At 38.7% G+C, this 26,277-nt stretch overlaps 1 protein-coding gene across 9 annotated transcripts in view; it reads left to right on the top strand.

Moving 5' to 3' along the window:
* ephb3 (EPH receptor B3) overlaps positions 1-26,277 on the top strand; it is a 65,704-nt gene that overhangs the window by 26,949 nt on the left and 12,478 nt on the right. For 3 of the 9 annotated variants that reach the window (XM_023339333.1, XM_023339329.1, XM_023339327.1), the window contains exons 2-11: positions 5,881-5,945; positions 12,388-13,060; positions 16,993-17,148; positions 18,058-18,393; positions 20,388-20,512; positions 21,298-21,460; positions 21,559-21,667; positions 23,161-23,213; positions 23,403-23,621; positions 25,331-25,578. In XM_023339333.1, coding sequence (XP_023195101.1) covers positions 5,881-5,945; positions 12,388-13,060; positions 16,993-17,148; positions 18,058-18,393; positions 20,388-20,512; positions 21,298-21,460; positions 21,559-21,667; positions 23,161-23,213; positions 23,403-23,621; positions 25,331-25,578 — 2,147 coding nt within the window. The remainder of the gene's footprint in view (positions 1-5,880; positions 5,946-12,387; positions 13,061-16,992; positions 17,149-18,057; positions 18,394-20,387; positions 20,513-21,297; positions 21,461-21,558; positions 21,668-23,160; positions 23,214-23,402; positions 23,622-25,330; positions 25,579-26,277) is intronic. The other 6 variants (XM_023339334.1, XM_023339331.1, XM_005800315.2 and 3 more) reach the window with 3 other exon arrangements.

Raw genomic sequence — 26,277 nt, 5'->3', positions numbered from 1 at the left:
TCCTCCTTTGGCCCCTCTTTTTTTTCTTCCTTTTAAAAAGCCTGCTTGTTGGAACAAAGAAATATTTTAAGGCGCTTGTAACTCTGTGCGATGTGTGCGGGGGTGTGTACACGCACGCACACATTCACGTGGGTGTGTGTATGTGTGTTGGATGCGGCCGTAGGGACGAATGCTTCAGTGCCCTCCTCTGTTATTAGGCCTGGCCTGTCATTATGGGATTAGTCTGTAGGGGTTTGTGTTTTTGCATGCTTGTGTGTGTATGTTTGTGTGTGTGTGCGTGAAAGCAGTTGTTTGCTTGTGTATGATCTCCCCGAGCCTGTTTGTACTACTACAATTTTTCTCACACAGTCATAGCATGCTGAGAAAACAAATGTCTCTGCCATTTTCCCCCCAGTTGTTAAGGTAATCCCAGGTGCATTTGACCTCTATAATAAATAACACTTTACTAAAGCAGTTCTCAGGTTGCACAAACAGTAAGTTGCTAATTGAAAAGACTTGGTAAGCAATGGGTGGTTGAAAAAACAGTCCCCCATACACTGTGTGTCACATCCATCAATGTGTTGCGAAAAAAACATGAGCAATGACACAGAGGATTGCAAGAAAAAGAGAGGGGAATTGAGGAGAAGTCGCATAAAGCCAAGAAATTTGAGCTCAGGTCTCCACTTACTTCTTAGTGTCCACAAAAACACACCAGTCAGAGATTGCTGAAACACATCTGCTTGCTGTAATTATGGAAGGTGATAATAGGCTGGCTTGTAAACTGTCTACTGAAAAGACGACGAAAGAACTAGAAACCAAGAATAAAGTAATTTCTCCCCAGCATGTTAAAGCAGTTTTGTGTCTGTTTCTGAGTAAAATTATCCAAAAATTGGATACACACAAATACACACTTATACCTCAGGACAATTTAGAGACAGATTAATTTAACAGTGATGTTTTTTAACTGTAGGAGGAAGCTAGAGCACTCAGAGAGAAACCATGCAGACCAGAAGAAACATGTATAAAAAGAAAGAAAGAACCCAACAGAGGTTTTGAATTCAGGACATTCTTGCTGAATGTCAGTTCTACCAAATGCTCCACTGCTCAGCCTCCTTGATTGTATTTCTTAAAAGCAAGCATAATTATTGTTTTTCTTCTTCTGCTCATGTTTTGATTGTATATTTGCTCCCTTCTGTCCCCCACCCCCTGAATGAGAGGATAAATATGTACAGTCCTGGTCATGAAAGTCTGGCCTGCATCCTAAAGTCTGCTGAGTCTCCTAAAAACAGGCACATCCAAATAGTGAAATTTATGCCACTCGGGCCTCATGGTCAAGGCAATCCTTGAGCAGACTGGAAGGTATGAATTTGGTCCAAGTAGAAGTATGAGATTATTATTATGGACGGAAAGAATGAAAGAACGATGAATTAGATTGATATTTTACATGGAATGATGACAAAAAGGGAATATGGCTTAAATATATTTAACAGTCTTGTGTAAGGCATACGTACTCCCCTCAATACCCTCGTAGGCTCTTTCATAAAACCATCCTGTCATAAACCTGCAAAGACAGGCTCCTCTCTGAGCTGCCTCTGGCGTTCATAAATCACAAATTAATCTTGGAGTACACCTCACACATGTGAGCTTCCAAAACTCCAGCTGGCATAGCTAAGGAGGTATGGAGGTAAAATCAGCGGGGTCCATTAAAAGTTCCACACATAAAATTAGTTTTAGACATAATAAAGGACAAAAAGAAAGGTGGGGTGTGAGACCTTACCACTTTAGCTCAGTTTCCTAGTATCACTGCTACTGAAAGAACTAACCAGGATTGAAGTCTAATTTTAATATTAATTGTAAAAAATTACATACATTGTGCCTCTTTGCTTTTTTTCACTTTAATCTACCAGTTCTGGTTTGACTGCAAGACCCCAGTGCAATATTTCAGAAAATACAGTAAAAAAGGGTCTAAATTCCAGCTTAAAGACACTCATGTTTTACTCTTTTTTTCTGTGTGTAATTTATCATGATAAGTTTACATGTTCATTCACTTGATTTACTCTCTTTGCCCCATTACCCACAACCTGAGCTACAATCACTCCTTCTCATGTTTTATACTTGTGAAGAATAGAGTTCAAACAGAGAGATAAAACACAGAGAAAAAAAATGTCTTTATATTGAAGAGTCTCTTATTCTCTTTAGTTTCACAAGGCTTTTTTTTCTCTTCTCCAACTTGCCCTTCTGGTTTTCTTTACCGTCTATTTCTCTTCTCCTCATCCAGGCCCATTGGGCAACCTTCCAGCGTGTTCTTAGAGGTTTTCAAAGATTGTTTACTTTGAAAGACACCTTTCCCTCTTTAATCTTTCTTAGTCTGAATCCTTGTGCTTCATCTTCTATATTGAATAAATCTGTCAGTTTGGTGCTGAAAACCCTTCCTTTGTTCATGAGCTTAATGCATTTTTTTGTTTTTGGTATGTTGTGTGTTCCTTTTGCCAATGCTTTTTATAATAGCAATACACATGTGTTGCCCGATATTTTCTAACCAACTAACAAGCTTCAGCTAAGTAAATGAGAAATGCAGATGTGCATAGACAGAGGGTGAGGGTGTGTGAGTGTGTGTGGGGTGTGTGGGTCGACAGGTTAGATTGGGGTCATTCTGTGCTTTTACTGTGGCCCATTGACTCAGGATTGATGCTCCACTTTGACCACAATGTGGGGCTTTGCTCCCAATAGACACACACATAATTGCCTCCTGACACAGACACACAGAAAGCCAGCCAGGCACGCACACATAGACTCAATCTCATTTTGGTGAAACAATGCACACGCACCAAAAAAGGAGGGGTTATAGAAAACACCTGCACTCCAGAATGATCTACTGCCCAGACCACAGGCCTGGGCAGTAGATCTGTTTGCTTTGCAAATCTGCCTTTCTGCCACACGGTTCTTGTTTTTTCATTCTCATCACCAGTGTTGCAACTCTGTCAGTCATTGGGTTTCACTGTGTTGTCATTTTTTTCTGCAAGGTCAGCTCGAGTAACATCCAGACTTGCATACATGCGACCTAGTTGTAATAATAAAGACCAGGCAGAGAAGGTATATCAGTTTCACCACACCAGCTTGCATACCTGTTTATCTGTCAGTAATAAGCCTCAAATCACAGAGTGTCACAATATGAGTCAGGGGAAGTTTTGCCATAATATTTGCTGACAGTCTCTGAGAAACAGACACTAGTAAACTGTAATTTAGGTGAGGAGGCAACAGCAGATTAGTTTCATTACGTATTTTAATTGGGCAACCATGCTTCAGTGGATAGACTAGTTACCTTGTAAGTTGTGGTTTTGATCCCAGCTTCCTCCTGCCTTGTCGATGCGGCCTTGGGCAAGGCCCTTAACCCCAAGTTACCTACCAATCTGTGTATGGGCGTATGAATGTGTCTGCTTTTGTGAGTGCATTTGGCACTCACAAAAGCAGTGTGAGGTGCTTTATAAATTAGTCCACTTACAATTTTAAAGTATCAAAAGAAATGTTCAGTTCTTCAAGCATTTCTTTGACTGCCAACTCTAATAGCCTGAACTGGTTTAGAATCAAGCGCTCAACCAATGTTCCTCAAGGGGAACAAGTCAGTATCACAAGAGATTGCAACCAAATATGTTTTACTTTCTCTAGAACAATCTTGAACATGAGGATGATATATTCAATCAGTGTAATGTGCATGTCAGACACACTGTCACTCAGTGTGCTGGGGTAAAAGCACAGGAATTCTTTCCCTTAAGGAACATGCCATTTTAAGAGTTAGCCATAATTCATCAGGAGCTCGGCATTTGTCATAGCCAGTCTTCCTAAGTGCATCGATTGTGATAGCAAATATATGGTGAAATGGGAGAAACTTGGGTTATAATCAGAAATGCATCAGTTATGGATTTTGAATCCAATTTCTGATTACCAAATTTGCATAACTTTGACATGCTGATACATGTTTTAATAATAAACGTTTTCCAGAAAACAAACCAATGCTTTCTGAAAAACATTCAAAGATTACAGAGTTTACTCTGAAGGACTTACAATCTACAAAGACACTGACATACTGCACATTGTGAAGCAAAAGCATCTATAAATAAAATCAATCTCAAATTAATTGCAGTTTATCTGACTTACCTTTTTTATCTCACTTAAGAGAGACTATTATTCACTTTGACTTTTCTGTAGTGAGTTCATAAGACCATTTAACAATAAATAACGTGTCCAACTTACTTTAATACTGGAACAAAAAAAGTAATTTATTCATTGAGACTATGAAAGAGCCTCGAGCAGACTGTCTGTGAATCGATCAATTTTTATTTAGACTACATTAAGATAATGACAAAGTAACAACATTGTTCACAGTTTAAACTGTCTTTAGAATGTTATTTTCTCATTTACCATAAGTACTGCAATTAACACAAGTACCTTTACAAACTACAAACAATAATTTCTGTGTATATTTTTCTAAAAGAATAAATGCAAGCAAACCTTAAATGGGACATTCACATTATACCAACTCAGTTTGCTCATCTCTCCTTTTGTGGCGGCCTCTCACAATTTTTATGCATTGTTTGACTTTTTTGAAAACTTCAATAAGACTAAAAGTAGCTCTGTCTTCATCACTCAGTAATAACTTACACACTAAAGAGTAGTTCCTTTCAGATTGACACAGGGGAAAATTATAGAGTTTTTTTGTTTTGTTTCTGTCTGGTCAATTACTGATCCAAGTCAGCCAAGTGTAAAGTCATTCTTTTCTGGTCACCATAGCATTTAAAGTCATGAAATTGGATTTTGAACATGAGTTTCATTTCCTATGAATTTCCTTCACCAAGTGAAGTAAAAATATTAGGAAAAACCAGATCAAGAGAAAGATAGCAGCTAAAAGAACTTTCTTCAGGTCTATTCCTTGAAACCTCATTAGTGAAATGAACCTTACATTTTTTTTAATGAACAGATACAGCACAATCGCACTTTTTCTGCATTCTGTTTCATCATCTTTTACCATCATGTAGAACAGCGTGGCGGTTGAGATAATAACTGTGGCTGCACACTGTGCCTACAGCGTCAGGTAGTAAAAGAACCGACATTTATAGCCTTCCTTCCTTTTTCTAACAAAGCTGGTAGCTCGTTGCTGGTAGAAATTAGAGAGTGGAAAGTCAGCAGTAAAAGAAGGGATTTGCCTCAGAGGTCCACCATTTTGTTTATTCCTTTGTATGTGTATTTGAGTTTGCCAAGAGATAGATGTTAAAAAGTGAGCTTAACCTGAAGTGTGTCCACACCCAGTTACTGACACAAAGTGATATGTGATTGATGCTTTCTGACCTCTGTATCCCCCACAATCTCCTTCTTTGTGGCTCTAAACTTTATTACCTCTCGCTCCATTCAAGCCTTCTGTTGGGTTGTATATCTTGCAGGAGTTTTACAACATGCTGCTTACTGTAGGGGTGCGTGTGTGTGTGTGTATGTATGTAAGCGCCCTGTGGGAAACAAAAACAACTTCTCTTTGAGTTTTGCCACCTAGTTTAAAACAACCATCTAATTGAGACTAATTATCCATATGAGAATCTACAATAAGATTTTACACAATACCTCGCTGATCAGACACTTCTATTTCGGTCTTTCTCTTCGTTCCTGTTACGTACAGGAAAGCACACAATATGCTGCTTTAGTTTAATTGGACTGAATGTGCTGAAAATGTATCCAACTGTTCAGTTATTCTTGCAGTTATCTGTGAACGGCGCCAGTCAAAGCCTCTTATCTATTGCTTGAAACTCTTTTACAATTTTTATGACGTTGTTGTAAAACCATTGAAAGTTCAATAGACCTACTCTCTTCTTCTTTGTCTGACCTAAATCCCTTCTTTCTTCCTCCAATTTACAGAGACACTGATGGACACAAAGTGGGCCACGACAGAGTTAGCGTGGACTGCACACCCTGAGACCGGGGTAAGTTTGGATAATCAGTCTCTTCATTCCCGGGACCAGGGGCTTGTGTGGGCATGATAGTGACAATTGTTTAGGGCCAAATCTTGGGCAAACACAATGTTTTTACAAGTATGTATTTAAAAATAAAATATAGATATAATTTTAATTGTCTTTAAGGATAAATGTTATAGGTACTTAACATAAATTATTATAGAAGTCTTGTTTATAATTGTATGGGTTTTTTTTTAAATCAAGTACTAATTCATGAGAACAAAGTATAACCTTTGTGTAAAAGTACAATAAAGTAAAATAAATAGTCAGGCTGTAATACTCTTTCTGTTTTTTTAAGCATGAGCTTAGTGTAAATGGCTATTTAGTAGCTTCTGACATAAGAAAATATATGACTTTTAAAATAAAAGATGTTTTTCATTGGAAACTTTTAGCTTAATTTCAAAACCCATTTGATATCAAATTTTTATGCAATCAAGAGGACATCCAAGAAACGAATGGGCCCATGAGTTGGAAAATGCTTAGGTCAGCTGTACACCAACTTAAAATGACTCATAACGTTGTCTTAATAATCTTCATTGGGATATGCTTTTAGTGATTAGGAAAGTATTTGCTTCAATCTAATTTATGTTAGCTGCCCAGTCTCACGTTTCTTTTTTCTCAATCATTTCTCTTAAGGCACCTAAAAAGTTGGCCGTTAGGTAATTCTTTGAATGCTGAAATAGGTTTAGTTTTAACCGATGCACATCCCCACTTCAACATTTACCTCACACACAAAATGCCAGTGACAGTCTATTCTTGCGTTCCCATGTGGTGTTCATAAAGAGCCAAATAGGAGCATAAAATCTTGACCTCTCCTCAGCTATGCTTCAAAGGTTGCCAGCGCTCCTCCTCTTACTTTTATGCAGTCCTCTGCAGCTTGGGTTTTTGAAGGTGGACCCAATATCTATTTTATTGTCTCCCCAACAATACTGGCACTGAGAGCCTTCCTTAGCTGTTCTTAGCAGTCCACACTCCTTTTGTCTTTCTGCTACCTAGCAGCTGACGAAGGCAGACACATTAGCCAACTCAGCTGTAAGCAATCAGGGGCCAAATCCCGACCTGTCTCGACCTGTCATGACCTTTCTACTTCCCCTTTTTTCTACTTCTCCTACTTCCATCTTTCCACATCCTTCTACTCCTTAAGCTAAAATGCTGCAGAGATCGTTCCACCACTACAGGACAGGCATGATATAAATCCTCTATTTCAATATAATTTCATCAGTTCATTCTTTTCAACAGATAAGCACTCAGTGACATATTTTGTATACCCTATACCACAAATCTTCAGCCAAAAGATAGAAGAAATATTCTCCTTTGACGTTTTCTTTGATTACTTATCATGAAACTGACAGAACTACTACTATCTGTCTATTTTTTGTGCTTTTCTTTAGTTTGCTATTTAAAAAAAAAATCAAGCATCAGTTCAATTGTCCTTCCAACCATATGTAATAATGTACAATGGATTGCATGTATTTCGTTGTTTATTTTCGTTTTGAATATTTCCAATGCAAAATACATGACCTTTCTGATGGGGGACAAGCATGTAAGAGAAAGTAATACATTGGCAGAGAGGAGTAAATAAAACTTAAAAGATAGAAAGAAAAGAAAACTAAAGGAGAACATCTCTGTGTTACGTCAAGTGACAGGAAACAACATAGAAATAAAGCCAAAAAAATACAACCACAGAAGAAGCATGCTTTACTCATCTTCACATATCTCATTTCTAGGAACAGACTGTGCATGATTCTTATCAAATTGTTTCATTTCTGTCCCTGTCTTCAGAATTAGTATTTTCCAGCCACACCATCTGCCCTGCTTTGCCACTGTGTGATAGTGTGTGATACACTTTTGTGTAGAATGTTTGCATCTTTATGACCCTTCTTTGTCTTTGTGTATTTTCTTAGTTAATTTCAATTCATTGCAGCCATCTTTTATTGTGTGTAGGCTTGTCCAAAAGATAGATGGAAGATAAAGGGGGATTTCCATTTTCGCAAGGTTGTCAGATTTGAAGCAGTATCCACAGGGCTTTTTCGCAACCAACATTCCAAGTGGGCTTGTGAATTTATTGTAATGACTATTCTTAAGGTAGAAACTGCACAAAGAGGCTGCATGCAAAGAGCACATTTTAAAGTTTATCCAACATCCTCAAAATCAGTTTCAGTAAACATGAGGCTTTCAGTTAATTACAATAGCTACTATATTAGCCAGATGAGTTGGTTTTACACCATCTCTATAAACTGACCTTCAAAGGTTGTTTAGGTAGGTATGAGATTGTCACTATGTGGTATTAATGAAAAGTATCATATTTTCGCAAAACAAAAGTTTGAGACAAACATGTAATTTTTAACATTATCCAATTCATACGGAGTGTAGCAAATTACACTCCGTATGAAGTTAAAATTATGTTGTGACAGCCAATTAATTACAATTATTTTGATTTTGATCAATTAAATTAAGTAAAAAATAAATAAATAAACAAATGAATGCTTTTTAAATCAAGTGATAGTTTTCAAGTCCTTAATTTGCATAATATTATAATTATTACTGATTGCTTAGGTTGCTTTGAAAAACCCAGCTGTCAGTTGCTACATAGAGGGGCAACTTAAATCTTGGGAAATGTTGCTTTAAAACACCATTACTTCAATAAGAGTGATTGGTGATTACTCTCCACAACACAACTGATAGTGTTTCTTGTGACTGGAACTATTTCCAAAAAGCCATTTTACCATCTTATGGATCACTCCTCTGAAAATAATTACTGTATTTAGTTTAGTTTAATAATTAAGTGAACTTAAGTCTTTTTGGAGTATTGTGGTCTTACTAAAATTAAACTGAAATGGAAGAAATTTATTTTTTATTTTTTTATTTTAACTTTCCTCGGGGGCCACAGAAACATTTCCAAGGGCTGGAAAAGGCCCACTACCCTCACTTTAGATACCCCTTATGAAAAAGAATTTTAGCCATTTTTAAAATTCTAGTTTCTCAAAATGTTGGTGTAACTTGATATTATAAAATGGTTAATGCCTAATGAAAACATGCTATAAAGCTTTCATAAAATCTTTTAGAGTGCATTTTACATTTGAAGAGATAGTAACTAAGCTGAAAAAGAAGAATGCTCCTTTCTTCTACAGGTGCTGGAGAAAAGGTGAAATTATTTATAATATCTAATAAAAGAAAAAAGGGGAGCCATTTAAGTAAATATTACTGGAACAGTCAACATGTAAAAGAGAATCTTTAGTCAATAAAACCCAAAGTGCATTAAACTGTGCGCTCTTGCAGAACATTGTCATTATCTGTGAGTCACACTAAGCTCTTATGTCCAAAACAACCATAAATCCCTTCGCTCCTCACTGCTTGTAATAACTGATTATCAATTATGAATGTGTACATGCTTTTTTCACAAAGCACATTGAGAGTGTCTTGAGGCTTTTTGTGGTAATGTACATAAATCCCATGAAAACAACTTTTATAGAATTAACATCATAGAAAAAAATTTGCATAATCAAAAAGGAAAAACATTCAAAAAACTCAATCACAAAGATACAGTCAAGTTCTAAACTCATTAATGAACCAGACAATTTGTAAAGTACGTACTGCATTAACACAAAACACCACACTAGAATTTCTTTGGATAATCAGTCACAGCACTAATCTCATCTTTCTCACCTCTTTGCAGATCAGTCCAATCTTGCTCACTATTAATACTTTCAGATTTTTTCCAGTAATAAAAAAACAGTTGTTGCCAGGTGTTGTCAAAGCAACTATATCATTGTGACAATTTTCAGCCAGGAGAGTTAAAATAAAACAAGCAAAATTAGAATAGTTTTCAATTAGAAAAAAAGGTTTTACATTCCCATAGAGTTCCAAGGATTTAATATTGTGAATCTTAAAAGAGATGTGCATAATACTGCTACTTCATAGCTAGTGGTTATTTAAAAAAGTAGCAGTTACAATTAATTCAATTACCTTTGCACGGACGTGCTTATTGGGCTGTATAAGTGACTTTCAGCATATTTTTGATAAACAAAACTCATAACAGAAGTGGTTTCCTCTCATGACACAGAGTTAGTCCCTTCATCGTGCAAGCTGTAGCATACTAGAAACACGCCAGACATATTGCTATCCTCACCTTTGAGTAATACAAAATAAATCTTCATGAGTATTTACAGGTATATGCATAACACTATTCTGTTTATATCAACAGCTTGTCTTTGCAAAACATTCCAAAATATAATTCCCAAGCTCCATCATGGCTTCAAGAATTGGCATTCTACATTACTTACGTGTTGTTCAGTGTCATCTGAAAGTAAAACTCAAAGCCTTGATTGGAAAGGACACAAACCTATACAGTGGATTGCCAATTTTGCACAATTCATCTTGACGAGAGTCAATGCCAAGAATCTTGGGCCTTTTCACAGAACCTGCCTAATTTATTCATGCTTGGTAAGCAGGCACTTAGAGCATTTGTCCACTGGTGCATGTCTTAGGGAAGGGGATCGCTCTCTATCTAAATGTGCACATCTAGCTTTGTATACAATCAAGCATCCACACAGAACAGGGAGACAGGCTCGCACTAACCCCTTAAACAAATGCAGCCAAATTTATACACACGCCCACAAACACTTGGCTGCATTGGTTTTTTGCAAGGGTGATTTATTACTCCGAACTAAATACCCATTGACACTTCATGCTTTTAGCCATCCCATTGACCCAGGTGGTGATTATTGATTCCCTCTGGTCGCTTCTTCCGTCTTGAGCCATCGTTTTAATGCCACTACCCAACTACACCCATTCTCCCTCTCACTGCCTCATGGCCACCAGGGTCCTAGATGAATAGCCTTGTCTCCACCACATCCATATCACATCCCTAATTAAGATACTCACCGTTCAAAGTGAAACATCAGGCTCTAGGCAACAAAGTGGTGCCTGTTTGCAAGTTTTGAGTTGCAGAAACCCTCAAGTTCTAAGAAAAGTTCAATTGTGTTTTTCTCATTTCTCCTTTTGGGAAGTTAAACTTCCATCTCAAGGATCTGTTCAACCAATCAGAGGAATATTAGATGTACATCACATTAGACAGCCAATGAAAAATATATTTTACTTTTTCTCAACTAGATTCTTTTGTCTGAGAGAGAATAAACAAACTGTATTTGTAGACATTACTTATAATGACGGAGGCGTAAGGTACACACATACTACAAGTTATTCTTACAAAGCTACCTCAAGAAGCATTTACAGTACATAAAAGAAAACTTTGACAAATATAACATAAATTTTTTTGAGATTTGTGGACAGCCCCTGAGGGAAAAAAGGTTAAACTTAAAGCTATGGCAAATGCATGTTTAGCATGTTAAGCTGGAGAAAGACATTTAGGGCAGATGGATAATCAAATCTGGAATGTTTGGAGATCTACACTACTGTGCAAGTAAACGTGTGTAGGTCTTGAATGAATAGAGATTAAATTTACATTCAATTTAAGCCCAGTCTGAACTTTTTCTTTGTTGTCTCTTTACATAGCTTTAATTTGTCCCTCAAATTGTTTGACATATTTTTGTGTGTTGTGTGGAACACTGTGGGACTGCATTTTGAATTTGCCATGCAAATAAACTTACCAGGCTTAGCTAAGAAAATTAATGTGCTCAACTCTTTGTGTAATAGAGAAGTGTAGGGTAACATAGCCCAAAGCAACCACACATGTAGACACACAGATATTATACACACAGAAACTGCTGTTTGAAATTAAATGCTTTAAGTGTGTGGCTTCATTCAGGAGTGAAACATACATTAGACTTATTAAGTGTCACAGAAATTGCTTTCATTCATCTATTAAAACCGATAATCAAAGTTTATAATTTTTATTCTAATTTATCTCCCATAAATACTCTCCAGGGCAATGTAGTGGCGCTGAAAGTTGTAGAGGTCTGTGAAAACAAAAAAAGCATGAAGGTTAAGTAATGCCTTTTTTCCAGTCGTTATTAGAGGACGTTGCAGTCATTGCTCCATAATTGAAGCGTAATTGGTTGTGAAGCAATGTGGCTGCTGCTACTTCCAAACAGATATGAGGTAAACATGCTGTGGTGGTTCTGTGGTGAGGAGGTGACAGGTTGCTGTAATTGTGATAAATTTGCAGTTCTTGTCCCTGGCTTCTTGCCACACTAATCAGAGATGAAAGGGACATTATGTTGAGAGGAAGTGAGTGGAAGTTAAAATATGAACGAAAACATTCGAGCTACAAGCTCTGTACTTTACTACATTACTTCTACTGTTTGCCTTCTATAAAATATTCATTAGTGTACCTCATCAAAGTTGAATGAAAGCTCTAAATGGTGTCACAAATTAAATTAATTAGCTGTCAAGAAACATGTAAAGCCTCTTTGTTAATTATTTATGTTTTTTTTTTTGTTCTCTTGTTTAGTGGGAAGAGGTGAGTGGCTATGATGACGCCATGAATCCCATCCGGACATACCAAGTCTGCAATGTACGAGAGCTCAACCAGAATAACTGGCTACGTAGTGACTTCATCCCACGCAAAGATGTACTGCGTGTATACGTAGAAATGAAATTCACAGTTCGTGACTGTAACAGCATTCCCAACATACCAGGTTCCTGCAAAGAGACCTTCAACCTTTTCTACTACGAGTCAGACTCAGACTCAGCCACTGCCACCAGCCCTTTCTGGATGGAGAACCCTTATGTGAAAGTGGACACTATTGCCCCAGATGAGAGCTTCTCAATGCTTGAGTCTGGACGGGTAAACACAAAGGTCAGAAGTTTTGGGCCACTTTCCAAAGCTGGGTTCTACTTGGCCTTCCAGGACCTTGGTGCTTGCATGTCACTTATATCAGTGAGGGTGTTTTACAAAAAGTGCTCCACCACAATTGCCAACTTTGCAGTTTTCCCAGAAACAGCAACGGGAGCTGAGGCAACCTCATTGGTTATTGCTCCAGGAACTTGTGTTCCCAATGCCCTAGAGGTTTCTGTGCCACTGAAGCTCTACTGCAACGGAGATGGAGAGTGGATGGTTCCTGTAGGAGCATGCACATGTGCAGCTGGTTTTGAACCAGCCATGAAGGATACCCAGTGTCAAGGTGAGTGTTTTCACTACAAATACCTCAGGTCAGTTAAGGTTTCTGTTACCCACTGTTTATTGTAGTGGATTAAAAACTTTTCTTTGTTTGATGTGTATTTGGAGGTTAAATATTCCTCATTAGGAAATCTGTGGTTTAAGCTCTACATAATGACCTGCCAGTGATTTTTTTTTTCTTGCTTTTACCTTTTTCAAAGATAGTAATGGAGCCACAGAAAAGTAATTTGGCTTTAAGCAGGTCAAAATAAACTTCCTGGAAGCATAACTTCTCAAGGTAATTAATGTTCAAAAGACTGAGGCTGAATTGTAGTGAGTGTAGATTAAATGATATCACTTATTTTTCAGTTGCCACATAATTGTCAGTGAGGTAACTGCCTCAATATTGGACACCTTAATACGGCGATTACTGGGCAGAATAAAAGACTTTATGGCATTGTCAGCTGGAGGCTTTCCACTTCTCTGACCTCGGTTTTGCTTTGCAGCTGGGTGCTGACAGAATGGTAATGCAGCTGATGCTGTCTGTTTGTGGAAGCTCGGATCCTGATGGTTTCTGGTCGAGTGGAAAACATGACACTTTCAAAAAGAGGTTGAGCTAGAGGTGAACTTTAACAGCATGATCTCGTCCGAATCAGAGTGCAGGTGACAGCAGGAGAAGAATAAAGGATAAATGGAAACTGTTTGCGTGTGTTGATGGCTATGAGGCGTAAAATTGGGCTCAGAGTGAGTAGGTCAAATGGAGAAAGCAGAAAAATACTGAAGAAGAGGGACAGGGGCAAGCTGCGTTATTGATCACCTAAGGCTGATTGCACAATGTCTTTGCATGTTCGCTTTGTGGGGGTTGGACTCCCTTGGTTTTAGAGGCTCATCCTTCTCAAAAGAGACAGATGAGGCCAAGAAGATAATTTCTTCAGTACCCATGCTCATGATGAGGCATGGAAATCTTGAAGACCTTATGTTGACAGGTTCTGAAATTACATTCTCAGCTGAGAAAGTGTCTGTGCAAGAAAATGAGAGCAGAAAAAAAATCCAAAACATAGCATTGTTGTTTACACATGACAGCTCAAGGTTAAACTCCAGTGACTGGCCCTGATGTAGCATTTCTTAATCACTGAAAACCAGGAGGGGTACATCCCCCTCTTTAATTTTTTTATGTCACCTTTTCTAAAGTGTGCTTTATTTTTCCTCCTTTACCACTTTGTGACTTCACGCTCATTTGTCGTCATATTTTTACAGTGCATACACCCTTTTTGGCTTTTCTGTCCTTGTTCCAACAGGCGGTGAATCCTTTTCCCTGTGAAAGTACTTACTTCAACCATTCCCTCCTAATCTGAAGGCCGCTGCTCTCATTAATAAGCCACCAGAGATACAGTCGGGATGTCAGCATTAATATTAATCGATGAGCCTTTTTGGTGGCAAATTTTTCACTCCCCAATATTCTTTACTTTCTTCATGCCTCACACTTTCCAATTTCAGCATACATTCTAATCAGTTCCTTAAGCTCTATGTTCTGCATGAGAGGATAAGACACAGGGGAGTGCAGAAAGGATATGGGGGTATAGGGGGTTAAAGGATTAGCATTTTTATGCCTCCATCCCCCTCCTTTTTCTCTACTACTTGTCTGTCTTTCTGCTTCTCTTTTTAATGGATCCTCTAAGGGAAAAATGGATGAAAGGAAGAGGATGACCCCTTAGTGATTGATCAGCACTTTTAACCTTTTTCATGAAAATGAAAAATAGCCTGTTTTAATGGAAATTCACTCAATACATCTGGTCAAACCCAATGTGTTCAAGAACTAATATTTCATCCACTGTTAGGAAATTTCTTGTAGTTTGCTGTTTTGCTAGGTGAACCTACATGTACTTACAGAGGTTATGATACCAATCGAAGAGGTTGTTCTACAACCCGGTGTAACTGGTGGGCATTTCTTATCTGTTTATCAAGCAGCACTTCCTGGTAGCCAGCAGTGTGGATGACTCTGATTAATGCTAGAAGAACAAATACACTTAGTGATAGTGTACACAGTGCAGCCAACTGGCAGTTTCTAGCCAATATTGAAGCTTTTAAACAGAAGAACAACAGGAGCATTCTGCTACCCTTGCTAGTCTTGGGTTGAAGTGACTCCCTGGCTTTTTTTTTCAGCAGGAGACATAAATTCACAACACAGAAACTAAATGCTAATCATCATCCAGAAGGACAAACTTTGCAGTGTGTCCTTGACATTGACAAGCCACCGCACCAGTGGGTCAGCTAATCAACAGGCCCTAGTAAACTCTTCTTGCCTTACCTGCTTCTGTCTTCTTTTATTAAGCATGGCGGCAAGCTCATTCATCTTTTATGAAGACAGTTTATGAAAGATATGAAGCCCACCGAAGGATTCTGGATTGCAGTGCCGCTGTTATGGTTACACTCCACATATGTTACTTATCAGCAGTGTTATAAACTTCCAAACAGCCACTATAAATGGAGATAGGATTTTTCCAAAGGATAACGATGTTTTCAGATTAATGAGACATCAGTTTATCAACAATCAGTTTAGGTAGAACTCTGTGAAAGGTTGTTTCCCAAAAATAAAAAAGGCATTATGCTTGTTTTGAGAAAATTGTGTTGACATTAATACATGACAGTGACACTTTTTCACAATGTGGAGTTATAAATATTGTGTAGTTTCATTTTATTTACAAGCAGCACAAACATTTAACTGGTAAGGTAATGCCCATGTACACTGAGTAGATATAAAATTATGACATACTGCCTGATACATACTGTGTGTTAATTCCACTTTTGCTGCAAAAGTAGTCTGAAATCATAATGGAAATTGTTTTTTTTTTCCTTAAACGATGACAATACAGAGGATCCTCTAAATATGTCATAGTGTCACAGAATTAGGTGACATTAGCTGTAATAATTACTTCACAGTTTATAGAAACTTCTCATAACCCCACAACTAACTCAAGAACAAGAACGAAGCTAGAATTAAAATGAATAAATCTGTGAAAATAAAATATACGAGTTGTACACTACAGTAGAGACAATAACATCTAACTTCATTTAAACATTTAAATTTAAAATAAAGATCCCAATGTATGGTTAATGCTGTCTTAATTGTTAATTGTCTTAACAATGATCTTGCTCACCAATTTAGTTATGGAGGCTTAAAAGGTTCTAAATCAGATGTAAACCCAAAAAAGATAAAATTGTCTTTTAATCAGATGCAATGTGCTAAGCTTGCAGTAGTGAAATTACATGGTAACATTACCTGCATTGTCCTTATTCAATTGAAAGATTTTCTCTAAATATAATGTGTGCACAGCAAGTCTCTGGGCATCCAGGTGGGCAGACAGCAGCCCTAAGATCATGTCTAAAAAAATCAATTTGATGTCAAAGGTAGTTTCTACACAACTAAATATATAGTTTGATTAGTAACTTTAATTATCTGATGTTACTCATGCACTCATGTATTAAAAAAATCTGCTGAAGTTTTTCAGTATAATTATGGGTCATAATTACCCGCATAGATTTTCTGCTGTTTTTGAGTTTTAGCTCCTCTTGCTGCTCTGGGGCAATTTGAATACGCATTTCAAACACATTTCAGGAATATTAAAATTACTAATTATTGCAGGTTTGGGTTAAATTGCTTGTTTAATACTCTAAAATAAAAGTTTAAGACTTCAACTTGGCTCAGAACTTTCATGTGTTTACTTGGATCTTGACTTGTGACTTAGGTGGAAAGACTTGAGGCTTACTTGGGACTTGCAAAGCAACAACTTTGTCCCAACTCTGTCATATGCTTAGCCACTTGCTGTGCAATATATCCCAAATGCCATACATTTTTACAGTAAACAGTTTCTCCCGTAAGGGCAACTGAATTAAATACTGTGCATTGTTATTTACACTTTTCGTCTTATCTAATTTTTTTTCATCTGTTCCTTTCAGCTTGCGGCCCTGGCTCCTTCAAGTCCAAACAAGGGGATGGCCCCTGTTTTCCCTGCCCAGCCAATAGTCGAGCAACCTCTGGAGCAGCCAGCATTTGTTCCTGTCGAAATGGTTATTATCGCTCTGACACAGATACTCCAGACTCCCCGTGCACCAGTAAGTAAAGCCTTTTTTCAAGTGTTCCAGATACTGAGGGAGGTTCTGATCATAAGACACATTTTTGGGGGCCAGGGGTATAGTAAATGTTCACCCACTGTTTGAATTGTGTTTTCAGTAGCTGATAAAACCTCTGAAGAAAACATTCCCAACATGTCCCTCAAATGTCAAACAAGACTGCTTACTTTTGCAACATTACCAGACCTTTATCGTCTTAGCTCTCCCTCTTCCATCTCCTTGTAATCTCTATGAATGAGTGGTATTATTGTCCCTCGACCTGCAGAAAGTGGTGCGTTTTTTTCCTATAGCTGTATCTTCATTAAACACAAACATGCAAATGTGGGAGAAAATTCAAATAGTGGAGAGTGAAAATTTCTTTTTTTCTCCTGCCGCTGAGGGGTGGGGGTCTGATTCTCCCACAGTGCAGTGTGAGATAACGCTCTGTTAATTGGATAAGAATTGCCAAGACTCTGCCAATAGTTTGTCTTGCCCTTTCCCTGCAGCACTTTACACACACGCTCAGACACAGTGGAAATAAGCATGCAATTCAGATTTTAACCTGTGTCCTCCTTTTTTCTGAAGAACTGCTGGAACAGTCTCTTGCAAGTTGAAAAGAAAAAAAAATCCTGTAGTTAATTCATGAAAAATGTACTAATAGCACAGCACCAGGGAAATTATTGGGTCATGAATTGTGCTGAAAGCAGCTGGCAGTAATGAACGTGTATGTGTGTATGTATGTGTGTGTAATGATGTGTATTCTGTGTACCACAATATAACTGTCTATTGTCAAGATTTCTCTGTACTGTTACCAAGACAATTTTTTACACCTATTGTGCATGGAGATTAAATTCGATCTCATTCCCAAGCAATTTTCCTCATCTCATCCACGAATTTACCTCGCTTTCACAGCTGTTCCATCGGCCCCACGCAGTGTCATCTCGAGCGTTAACGAAACATTGCTGCTGCTAGAATGGAGTGAACCTCGGGATATGGGTGGCCGCGAGGACGTCTTCTATAGCGTCATCTGCAAAAAGTGCCTCCCTGAGCGAGGAATGTGTTCACGATGTGATGACAATGTAGACATTTCTCCACGCCACCTTGGCTTGACGCAACGCCGTGTGACAGTTCGCAACCTCCAAGCCCACACGCAGTACAGCTTTGAGATCCAGGCGCTCAACGGTGTGTCCAACAAGAGCCCCTATACGCCTCAGTTTGCTGCAGTGAACATCACCACAAATCAGGCTGGTGGGTACATATATCCAACCTTGCTCTTACCTGGCAGAGATCAATGTTGATCTTGCAGGCAGTCAGAACTTTCAAGGTCTGGAAAAATCATTCTTGTATTCACGTGGGAGTATGTTACATATTCGCTAAATAAAAAGAAAAAGGCTGAGAAGGAAGGTGTTGTTGAATGAGCATTGAAAGGGACCCTTTTCACACACCCACAGCATGCCGTCTTCTAAAATGGCTTCAAATAGAAGCAGCTCAGCAGTGTATTAAACCTTTAGTGTTTTAACTGCCCACTTGTTTCAACCCACTGCTTCTTCATCTTCCAGTAACAACAGTAAATAGGTCACCATAGTAATTTTGGCTGAGATTAAGCAATTTTGCATGTAGATGATTTAGAAGCCAGCATCAGCTTGCAGCACGTTCTTTATATTAGCTATTAGTCATCAAGAATAAACTTTTTTTTTCTTTCAAAATTCTTTCAAGGTTTATTGTACCTCAAATGACCTCAATAAAATTCAGAGATCTTGAGTTTACTCAGTACCTTTGCTCTTAAGAGCAGTCTCTTTGTTGAGACTCTCCCAGGGCTCTTAAGTTGTGGCTTGGATGTGTTTAGCCCCTATGTTAAATTTGCTCTGGCTAGGCTCAGACAACAGCACAGATTATGCTTTGCTTCAGCCCCTTTCTCTTCGATCCATGGCCATGTCCTCCTCACCTCTAACCTTGTGTGCATGCCCCTAAAAGATGCTTTTGGAATGCTTTTGTGAGTGTAGAACCCGAAGGTCTCGCAGACCCCCATGTGAGAGACCTCATTGTTTTATATGGAGGTCTGGCAGTAGGATGACAGAGTTGACTGTCCTTGCATAGTGCATAAGGTGCAGAGCAGTAGAACAAGGCAAGAGAGCATCAACTTTGATAAGATTATCCATTTGTGATGTCCCACGACTATCCCGGCATGTGGATTCCCCTTTTAAGAACCAAAATAAATACCAAGGGTGGTGATAAGCCTAAGAGGCTACCTCCATGGTTACTGCAACATGCTTCCCCAGTGGAGGGCCTCTAATCCTTCCACCAAAGTAGCCAGGGGCCCTCCCTAGGAAGTATTGTCTTCTGTTATAGAAAGAGAGACATAAAGAGAAGAAATAAATTGGGTTGGGTAGAGAGGAAAGGGCTTAGGCAACGTTAGTGTTTTGGGGACGAAAGATAGTGAGAGAAACAGAAGACTCCCTTGGTCAAAAACACAAGGGTGGACTGAAAATATAGAGGGTGGGGAGGGCAAACTGGATGGATCTAAGAAAGTGTTAACAAAACAGTGAGAATGATTGTGTGCTCAAAGAAAAAAGGCCTCAAGTTACTTGTGAAGGAAAGGTGCCACTAGAGATTGATAGTGGAATCTAAGAGACAAATGTAGCAATAGGAAAGTGAGTCAGAGCTACAGAACAAGACTGAACTTAGAAAGTCTGAGAAGGCAGATAGTGCTTGGATTTTGATAGATAGATCCAGAAAAGGTGTAAAAAGCTCAAGTGGGAGGAGTGGCACTGTGTTTTGTGCTTTCTGGAATTGTGTTTAAAAACTAGTACCAGTGTACGTATTTGTTACGTTTTATAAAGTAGTTTATGGAGTTCTCTTCATATATTCCAGACTATATACCCATCAAACCGTGCTTGTGTTTGTAATTAGGAAATATCTATATATGTACAGAATTTGGATTGGCTTTTCTAATCTGGCCTTGCCTGATTTATTAAAGAAAATTATTATAATATGTTGGAGAAATGTATGCACATTTCTACTGTTTGATTCTTTTGGCATCAGTCAAGCACTGTGAGACATAAAATCTTAGCATTTAGCTGGAATGGGTTCCGTATGCAAACTAGTGTCAGCAGTATTTCACAAACCTCACATTAGATGCATTTGGACAACATGGAGAGACAAAAAAAGGCTTGGAATTTTGAAAGAATGAACAGAAAATGATCATTAAACCAGGTTTCCCTGTACCGTTTCCCCCAATGTAGCACCTTCTGCAGTCCCCACAGTCCATTTAATGGCGGCCACAGCAAGCACAATGAGTCTCTCCTGGCTTCCTCCAGAAAAACCAAATGGGATCATTCTGGATTATGAGATCAAGTACCACGAGAAGGTAAGCAATAGTGTCAGTGAATCTCTAACAATTTAATTAGTTATGGAGATATCTTGTCAAAAAAACAATCCTTAAATTTTACAGATAATTTGATTTAATTGTGTAATATTTTCCATAAATTTTAAATGACAGAATATGGCCATGTATTTGACTTCAGAGCTTTTCTTGGGTCAGTTGACTGATATGAATGAAGTTAAACAAAATTCATCCCATACAGGACATAACAGAAAAAAAAACAAAAAAATTTTTAATAATTGGTTCTCAAAGCAGGTATGGAACTTTCAAAAGTTTGACATGAACTGACAGATGGTCAACATATAACATTTAACACCTCCATTTTCATATCTAGCGAAGGTTGGTTTTGAAAATACTGACCTACAAAGTTATGAAATGATGACATAGGTACAATCTCCAATATCCCTAAGTTTGATTTTTCTTGAAAAGGAATTTGCTTTGGACCAGCAAAGGTCATTGTTTCAGTAGCCGGAGCTATACTTTGGTGTTAAACACAGAAACATTCAGTTCTTAGTCAGGCCATTGCTCGATATCATATATGAAAAAAAAAATTCTTACTAGCTTTGATTTGTTAAAAGACTAACGACATCCTCTTATCACAGAGCATTTTGTTGCCCTGTAATACTGTGTTAAATTACTGCCTGATATTAGTCCCTTGTTCTTTTCTACTTCCCCACCTGCCAGATTAACATTATTTAACAACAGGGGGACAATAAAGGAATAGGTTTAATGTTGTACATAATTTTCTTCGCTTATCTTTGTTTATACAGGATCAAGGTGAAGCCATTGCCCACACCATGACTGCTCAAAGGAGCAACGCCCGCATTGAGGGTCTTAAGGCTGGTACACCATATGTGGTTCAAGTCCGGGCCAGAACAGTGGCTGGTTATGGCCGTTATAGTAGCCCAGCGGACTTCAGTACCAATCTGCAAAGTATGTAACACAGAAACATCTTTTTTGTTTGTTGTTAGTGTCAGATTTCTTTCTGTTCAACCCAAGAGGGCTAACAGTGTTCCAATTTACACCTATAGCCGACCCACCAAAGTCGTGGCAGGAACAGCTGCCACTCATCGTTGGATCCATCACAGCAGCCTTAGTCTTCATCATTGCAGTTGTGGTCATTGGCATTGTCTGTCTTAGGTAAGTTACTTTAAAGAGTAACTTGAATAGGATATCAATAAATAATGGAATAAAACACTTCTTCAAATATAAAATAACAGTTGTGCATTTTTTTCAACTGTAAGAAAAGAAAACCAGCTTCAAATGTCAACTTTGTTGGTATGTCCTCCAAACAACCGCAGAGCAGTCTCAGTGGATTGCTGGGCCACCTGTGAGGCTACTGAATGCCAGATTAGCTCTCTGTATCTCTGAATAGTAAACAGCTTTGTCCAAAATGCTGCTGTGCCTATTGAATGCTGCTTGTGATAGCAGCTGTTGAGCTTGATAGGCCTGCACTCATAGCTCAGCACTCAAAATCAACTGTGCAAATACCTAACCACAAGGAACCCAGATGCTCCCAACTGACTAGGAAGATGCGAATGGCTAGTCACACCTTTCAAAACATCTGATTCTGCATCATCTGGGTCTAACTGCACTCATTTACCCACACACCACTCCTTTGTCAAGTAGCAAATGCAATGCGTGAGTGAATGCGTACATGTGAACGACTGGCACCCATATCTGACTGGCACCCACTGAGCTCCCTCTGCAAGCCAGTTCAGGCAGCGGCTGACAAGCGTGGGCATCGGTCATGCTAGACTGAATAATAATCTCCCTGATCCCCCCTCCCCTCCTCTTTCATTCTGCCTTCGCTCTCTTCTATTTTAACACCACCACATTGTGTCTCTCTCAGGGTCTTGGCTTAGCCACAGCTCTGACTGCCCCTGAAGAAGAAGAAGGAGAAAATAGTAATAATACGGAACACGTAGCTCTTGCATATAACAGAACTAAATTAGAAATTGAAATGAGATGCAAATCACCATTGGGTATTTTTGTCCCCGATTACTGGTTAGACAACAAAGGAAGCACATTAAAATGTAATTTCAACAACTCACTCCCCTATCTGTAGTTCCCACCCCTTTTGCAATGCAAACAGGTTCTATGCAGGAAGGTGAGGTTATACAAACTGGAAAATACATACGTGGAAAAAAATGCCAGACTAATAAAAACATACAAAGAAAGAATAATTCCTAGAGGGTAAGAGCCCATGTAGAGACAAGTTGAATCAAATTAAATTGGGAGGAAAAGTGTGATGTCTGTAGGGTGAGTAGAGCAAACAGCTGAGCTTGCTGTTTGGGTTTTTTTAGTGTTAGCTGCTCATTTTGGTGTAACTCAGTGTAAATAGCTTTTACTTCCTTCTTTATTGTATGATATCCTTTTCTTCAGACTTACATTGGAGTGTCCAAACATGAATCATTTTCCTACTTCACTGATACATTCTTTATCGGTGAATCCCTTCCCTCAGACAAAGAATCTGAACATTTTTACCAAAGCATGCAATAGTATGACAACATCTCATATCAAGATCAGAAATTAGTCGGGATCTGTTATCTCTTGTTGCCTTTGTTTGTTCCCATTACTTGAATTCCAGTCAGTGCATGTGACTTAGTTTGTGTTGTTATCTTTCTCTGCAGAAAACAAAGAAATGGCTCAGAATCAGAGTATACAGAGAAACTTCAGCAGTACAGTAAGTATCTTTGCTAAGATCCCCTTCCTTTTTGTACATCTTGCTGTTGATTAACTGTTTCCGTAACTTGCAAAAGCATCCCATGACATTAGTTGTTTCACACTGTCATAAAGTAAACTGGCTTACTTTGATATTTGTTGATCAAACTTTATTTGGCAGCATAGATTCACTTTCCTGTTCTTGCTACTGAATCCCCAATAGTAACGCCGGGAATGAAGGTCTACATTGACCCCTTCACCTATGAGGATCCCAATGAAGCAGTGCGAGAGTTTGCCAAGGAGATTGACGTGTCCTGCGTGAAGATCGAGGAGGTCATTGGCGCAGGTAACCCACCAAAGCTCCTGAGCTACAGGGGGAAGACTGCTAGTCACCTCCAGGCCATACCGTTAGAGGACTTCACACCAAGCGGTACTTTCACTCAACTCATCGTTAGTCCTCTTCTTCCTCCCACCCCTGCCACACTTGTCACCTTTTAGGATCCCTTTCCCAGTCTTAGAATTATCTCCAGCACCCAAGCCCCTTATTATGAAGTAATTATTAATTCTGTCTGACTTAAGTTAGTGTGACTCACAGTTCTTGCACTTTTACATGCCATGCAAATATACAGACGTCTGAAAACCTTTTGTAAAATGGATAACCATTTTACTCTTTTCCTGATATTGAACCAATCCTGGAACAAGAGCAATGATGAGAACAAAAATATGAAATATTTTTGAAACCTCTGGAACAAGATTTTGGATAATGTCAAGACATGTCAAGCCTCATGCAGACATGATTGATTACTGAAGAGAAGAATTTTGCCTGATACAAACACCAGTTGCATAAGTTGAGGGTAGATTATTTGAATTTGAACTATTTGGTACATTAGCATAAAATACACTTAAGAGAATTTTCAGTTTTATTAAAATAATTTCCTTTCCCATAAGAGGATAAAACAAAGGATTTATCTTATCATGGGACAATATAATGCATTGTCTCTTGTCCAGGATTCTCTTTATCCTTTTCCACTTTTTATGATATTGAGAACTTCTTAATTAAAGAAATGAAGTTCCACTAAATCACTGTATTTGATTCTAGTTTTTACCACTTCCACCTTTTCCGTTATGTGGTTGTCTTTCCTTTAATTTAAAAGCCCTCACTCCCTACCTGATGTTGTAGACAGTGAATTAATTATGAACTTGACATATTTAAAAGTAATATCTCTGCTTAAAAGCTGCAGGACTATGCCGTGTGAGGTTGATTTTTTTTAACATATGTATCTGAGCAAATATGGAGGACGTTGTGATGGCAGAGATGGGAATCCCCTACTACTGCTTCTACTACTACCAATACTACTGCTGCTACTACTACTACTACGACAGTTCTTCTACTGCTGAGGCTACTACTTGAAACCCATCGCTTTCCAGCATTCGCCTCTAAAGTGACAAACCCTCATTCCCTGTCTTCCCTGTCCCCTTCCTCTCCTTTATTCCTCCCTTAATCCATCCCTCCATCCATCCATCCCCTTGCTGTCACTTCCTTGACTTCGTCTGCTGTGTCACCTTTGCACTCATTGACACATTACTCTCATTTAATTTTTCTTGCACACGCTTGGTGTAGAATCTAAACATAAATCGTACACAACCGCAAAACCTCCAAAACTTTTGTCTCCACCCATGTCTTTGTCCGGCTCCCGCCTTTCCAGCCCTACTGAAGCTTAGCACCTCCTTCCTGATCCACAATTCCCACCATCCCTTGGCCTTACTTATCCTACCAACTTAATCCACTCTGTTTGATTTTATTTTCAAATTTGTTTTTAATGTTTTATAACTTTCCACTTGTGAGCATCAAATCTGTCTTTCACTATGTTTTTGTTATTATTTAGTCTAACAGTAAAATTTGTAGTAAATTTCCCATTCCACCACCATCCCTCAAAGACTAGCCCTAAGTGCTGGCTTCTCTTGCAGTTGCCCATGCCTCAATCTTCCTCCTACCCTTCCCTGGCTCCTTGGTTCTAACCAGTTAACTGTTCCCTCTCCCCTCTTTTCCCCCACTCTCCTCCACTCTTCCATCATGCCTCTCTTGCATCTCTCCTCTTCCTCTTTTGCTGTTTTTCTGGCTCACCTGGACTCCCACAGGAGAGTTTGGGGAGGTGTGCCGAGGTCGATTAAAGCTGCCTGGGCGCCGAGAAATCATTGTGGCCATCAAGACTCTAAAAGTGGGCTACACTGATCGCCAGAGGCGAGACTTCCTGTCTGAAGCATCCATAATGGGCCAGTTTGACCACCCCAACATTATCCGACTGGAGGGTGTGGTTACCAAGAGTCGGCCAGTCATGATTGTGACCGAGTTCATGGAAAATGGGGCCCTGGACTCTTTTCTAAGGGTAAGAAAAAAAAAGCACAAACCAACACACTGCTTAACATCCATAAACTCATTCTAATAGTAGCTATTCTTTTCAAGAAAAATACAACATCATTGGCTTGTTTTGAGATTTGCAGAGAACTTGTCTATCAGCCATAATCAGATCTTTGGCTTGATCAACCCAGACCAGTTGGTCAAAAAAAAAAAATCCTGTTTATGATCAGTGAATGCAGTCTTCACGTGATTTGCATTGTTTGGTCTATTGTCTGTTATCTTCCTCTTGACAATACCCGGTAGGTCTCTACTGGTTTCAGGTCAGGTGAGTTTGCCGGTCAGTCACTCACAGTCGCACAGTGGTAATTTTACCAGATTGTGGGACTCTTGGCAGTTTGGCACCTTTAGCATTGTGGCCATATCACAAGTCCTGAAGGAAAATGAAACTAGCTTGTCTGTACAGCTTGTCAGTAGCAAGAAGTATTAAGTGTTCTACAATTTCCTGGATGATTTCATTGACTACAAGCTTTAGAAAACATATTGGACCATCACTAGCAGATGACATGGAAACCCCAAATCTTTATCGACTGACAACTTCACAGTAGACTTTAAACAACATGGATTCTATGTCTTTCCACTCTTTTATTTCTACTTTGATTTTAAGCCAGTGATATATCACTTAACCTTTTTGCTGGTTGGTGGATGTAATCCAACTGCCTCACTCCGC

The sequence above is a fragment of the Xiphophorus maculatus genome, chromosome 9 (genome assembly GCF_002775205.1).
Source record: "Xiphophorus maculatus strain JP 163 A chromosome 9, X_maculatus-5.0-male, whole genome shotgun sequence".
NCBI lineage: Eukaryota > Metazoa > Chordata > Actinopteri > Cyprinodontiformes > Poeciliidae > Xiphophorus > Xiphophorus maculatus.
Note: the sequence above shows the minus strand (reverse complement) of the source record. Positions and strands in the feature narration are given on the sequence as shown.